This window comes from Phaethon lepturus, unplaced genomic scaffold, assembly GCF_000687285.1.
Source record: "Phaethon lepturus isolate BGI_N335 unplaced genomic scaffold, ASM68728v1 scaffold37781, whole genome shotgun sequence".
In the NCBI taxonomy this organism is placed as follows: Eukaryota; Metazoa; Chordata; class Aves; order Phaethontiformes; family Phaethontidae; genus Phaethon; species Phaethon lepturus.
Window position 1 is genome coordinate 60 of NW_010520462.1, and position 4,529 is coordinate 4,588.

Consider the following 4,529-nt stretch of genomic DNA (forward strand, 5'->3'; position numbering starts at 1 on the left):
CAGGGCATGCCAGCACCCTGCTGAGACGCTGCATTTCTCATGCATAGCAATGAGGCTTAACCACAAAGCTCAGTTCAGCCCCTCCAGGGAGAAGTTACCCGAGGCATCGGGGGCTTTCCCATCCCCAGAGCAAGCCTGAAAAGAGCAGGAGTCACGGGCTCCCTCCGCCACGGTGCCATGGTCCCACCAGCATCTCTGCCGCCGAGGAGAACAGCGCGTGATTCCTTCCTTCTCCCCAGAAAGCAGAGCTGGCCGAGTCCTTCCAGTCCTTGCTGACGTACGGGGTCTCCCTCGTCCGGAGGTACCGCATCATTTTCCCCCTCTCTATCCCGAGGTCCACCGAGAGGCTCCAGTCCCTGCTGCGGTGAGTCGCGCAGCGGTGCCGGCTGCACATGGTGTCGCGTGGCTTGGCCACCGTGCTGGACAAGCCTGGAAGCTTGAGCAAAAACCCGCGAAAGCCCCTTCTGCCCCTTTCTAGGCTGCTGTGACACTTGTCCTGTCCTGTCCCTCACGCTGCGGTCCCCATGGGGGATGTTGTTGGGAGGGAAAGGTCTGTTTGGGTAGGATCTCTGCGGGGAGAGGTGGTTGTTTCTGATGGGCTGGTGCTGGGTTTCACTGGAGGTTCTCACTTTGCAGCGTCCTGGTCCAGATGTGCAAAATGAAAGCTTTCCACGAGCTGTGCACACCCAGCCCTGACCTTCCCCAGATGGTCTCCACAGCGCTGAAGGTAGTCAGACCGGCGGAGTCTCACCCTCCCCAGCCCCAGGGAGGTGGGACCCTGTGGCTCTCCCTTCCCATTCATCCCGTATCCAATGCCCACATCTCAGCAAAGCCACACGGACCACCATGGCAGGGGAAAATACCTGCCCCTCTTCAACCTGATGGTCCAAGTGTGTGGTTCCCACCACATGGATCTGGGTCCTGCCCACACCCAGGGGACAGGGAGAGTGAAGGGGGTGACAGAGCTGCTTTTGCTCCTCCTGCTGTCACAGCGGGACTCCTCTCTTGCAGTCAGGCACGACGGAGTGGTTTCACATGAAGAAGCAGCACCTCAAGCCCATGGTGAAGGTCAGTTCCCATCTCTGCCTCTCTGACATTATAAGCAGCACTTTATTGGGCTTAGGGTGGGAGACCTGAGGGGATGGGAAGACAAGACTGAGATGAGGCTTCTCCAGTTTTCTGATACAGCCAAGGCATTCAGGTTTCCATCGTCAAACACCATGAGCCATGCTACCTGCAGCTGCCAAGGTGCATTGAAGCTTAAGGCCTTGGTGCAATGCTCAGGAGAACAGGAGGTGGTCCCCAGCCCAGTTCCACAAGCACATGGTGACAGTGGATGTTACTGACAACGTCTTGGTGCTCCTAATGTGGATCTAATGATAGATTGCTACCCCACGAGAACAAATCATAGAAATAAATCGGATCAGAATGGAGCCCAGGTCATCTCAAAATCACTGAGCATCCAAAACAAGCTGTTCCTTCTGTTGCAGAGCATGGAGGAAAATGGTAAAGCTTTATCCAGACTGCTCGTGGAGGTGATAGGAGATCTCCAGCAGTGCCAGAAAATCTGGAATAAATTCTTCATCAAGTAGGTTTTGGAGCCTGATTCCTCCTCATCCACCTTCCCTGGGTCCAAGAGCAACAGGGCACTTTGATGCCTCATTTCTTGTTTCTCGGGCTTGACAATAGCACCTGTGGTCCCATCTCTGCCGCTTAGAGCCGTGCTGTCCTCGCCCTTATGATGAGGGCATGGCCTGGGAGGGTTTGCTGGGCTGTGGCTGGCCAGCTCTTGACTCCCCGTTTCTCTCTTGCAGCACCTTGAAGTTGAATCTCTTCTCCATCGCCTACCTGGAGCTGGAGAGCCTGGTGAGCAATCCTGGGCTGCTCTGCATTCGTGGGATTAAGGTCTAAAGACAGACTGAGATTTCTGGCCATGCTTCAGATGGCAACTGGTTTTTGCAAGCCTGGAAAGGCAGAAAACCAGAGAAACTCTCCATCTTTCCCCGCGTGCTGTGAAGTGACTATCATCTGCTTACTTGACCCAATGAATTTCCTGAAATGGCACCCAAAAGGAAGAGGAGTCCCCTGAGCCAACCCTCACCCCATGGCTCCAAAGAGCAGACCCAGCCTTCCCAGCCAGACCCTCACTAACCGCTGTCCCCCCTTCCCTTGGTCACCACCAGGTTGCGGAGCATGTCCAGGAGCAGCTGCACGAGGTTGACGGCAGCATGTCCAAGCCCACGGCCGAGAGCCTTTTCCAGCTCTACATGAACCTGCAGGAGCTCTATCGGATGAAGGACTTTCTCCCAAAGAGGTACTGACCTGGAGAGAGAGGAGATAGGGGAACGAGCAGTTAATTCAGAGGAACTCCAAATCCTTCCCATTCACCTCCATCACTCATTACACCCAGGGCAGGCAGACCAGGCTATTGATGTCTGGTGTTGATGTGAGCAGCCTCATCTCTGAGTGGGATTGATGGAGACCTCAACTTCCAGACAAGTGGAGGTTTCTCCTTAGCACGTTGCTACGTGATGTCTCCACCTCGAGGCAGAGTTTCTTGTCTGTGAGAGCGAGGAGGGGTGATGGCCTCATGGCATGGCTGTGCAGTTGGAGAAGCTGGTGCCTTCATCCACAGGGATGGACCTCTGGCTCTGACCAACTTCCACCAGTGGTTCAAGGAAGCTGTACCCCAGTGGCTGCAGAAGGCCTACACCATTGCACTGGAGAGGGCACAGAGAGCTGTCCAGATGGACCAGGTAACCCGGGGAGGAGAACATCTCCCTCCATCCTTTGGGACACTCCAGCTCCCTCCACACCTTGCTGCTGTGCCCGGCTCACAGCATTGAGACCACCATGTAGCTGCCTCTTGCAGCCCAGGAGCAGGCTGGTTCCTCTCCCAAATGCATAACAAAGCACATGGTCTCCTGAACAAGTTGATCCCACTCTAGATCACCCTCATCACGGTCCACACCTCATCCCCGTGTCCCTTCCCCCTTCTGCTCTCTGGCAGCCCGAGCAAGCTGATGAGCTTGCGTTTGGGTCGTGCTGTGAGCATCCCCTTTGCTTCTGACCTTTAAGAAGAGGGGAGGGAAGACAACCATGCAGGCTCCTCACCCCACTGTTCATTGTGGTCCAACAACACTGGGTTAGAGTATGATGGGGCACAGCCCGATGCGGGGAGCTCGGGACACTCCATCCATCCTGACACTCCATCCACCCTCATCTCCTCCACTCTCCAAAGTGACTGGTGATGACATTAGGATATATGGAGCTGATGATGGGCCGGAGATCCTCAAAGTAAAGGAGCAGCTCTCCTGTCTGGGATGGCTCCTCTCCATACAAGCTAAGTTGCATTTGCTTTCTCTGCCCTCCCAGCTGGTGCCCTTCGGGGAACACAACAAGCACAGCACGTCCACCGTTGACCTGTCTACCTGCTATGCCCAGATTGTGAAGACCTGGCAGCAGCTCAACTGGCCAGACCCCGAGGAAGCCTTTATGATCATGGTGAAGCTTGTGGAGGTTTGTACACCAGGCCCTGCCATCAGATGCCCTGCTCACGAGCATCAGCAGATGGAGTTTCCTCTCCTGCTCTTGGAGACGTGTCTCCATGAGTGGGGCCAGTGTCCCATGCTGATGTGGCAGGGTTCCCTGGCACCACGGTGATCCCCGTGCTGCCCTGCTGAGTCCCATTGGCTTCTCCTTGCTCCTGCAGGACATGTGCAAAATCGCCCTGATGTACTGCCGGCTCATCAAGGAGAGGGCTGAGGCTCTGTCGCTGAGCGAGCAGAATGAGGGCAAAGCAGCCAACAGGGTTGGTATCGGGGCAGGGTCCTGCCTGGGGAGAGGCAGGATTTGGCCGTGGTTTCAGGGCAGAGAGGGAGACGAGCTGCTGAGCACCCAGCTGACGTCCCGAGTCTGGCTTTCACAGGCTGATCCCCGATAGCCATGATCCTGGAAAATCAGGAGGGAAATGGTGTGAGCAGGGAGACTAGGATGGGGATGGGGATGGAGGCAGCAGGGGCTGCACCGGGGCGTGTGTGGGACACCCTGAAGCAGACCCACCTCTCCCAGCTCTGCATCGTGGTGAACAACATCAAGCAGCTGCGTCTGCTGATCCTGAAGCTGCCGTCGCAGCTGGACTGGGCCCAGCTGGAGCAGCGCACGGGGGCCGTCATCGACCGGCAGCAGATCCAGCACACGCTGCACAACCAGCTCGACAGCGCTGTCTCCTGCCTGGATCACGAGGTCCGGGACGTGGTGCAAGCCCTGGCCACCAAGGTGACCACCTGCCTCTGTCCCCCCTTGCTCCCTGACCCAAAGCAGGGAGGTTTCACCTAAGGGAGCCTGGAGCCCACAGTGCTCCTGCGATGGAGACAAGGTGGACCTGGGCATGAGGAAGCTGGTGCAGAGGGCAAATGCCAAGTGCCTCTGTGCATTTCTCCCTGGCAGCTGGAAAAGGGCATCGCCAGGCACATCCAGGAGCTCTCATCTTCCAACGACACCCGGGAGCCCGAGGACGTGAGTACCTG

General features: G+C 56.8%; 1 protein-coding gene across 1 annotated transcript; it reads left to right on the forward strand.

Annotated features, from left to right (window-relative positions):
- Positions 1–239: 239 nt before the first annotated feature.
- LOC104628723 (protein unc-13 homolog D-like) lies at positions 240–4,518 on the forward strand (the record flags this gene model as incomplete). Its single annotated transcript, XM_010297392.1, has 11 exons — positions 240–364; positions 637–727; positions 1,012–1,068; positions 1,491–1,588; positions 1,815–1,866; positions 2,184–2,314; positions 2,636–2,756; positions 3,376–3,519; positions 3,713–3,811; positions 4,072–4,278; positions 4,450–4,518. Coding segments are annotated over 11 exons (1,194 nt in total), but the record flags the coding sequence as incomplete, so codon positions are not given.
- Positions 4,519–4,529: the final 11 nt, after the last annotated feature.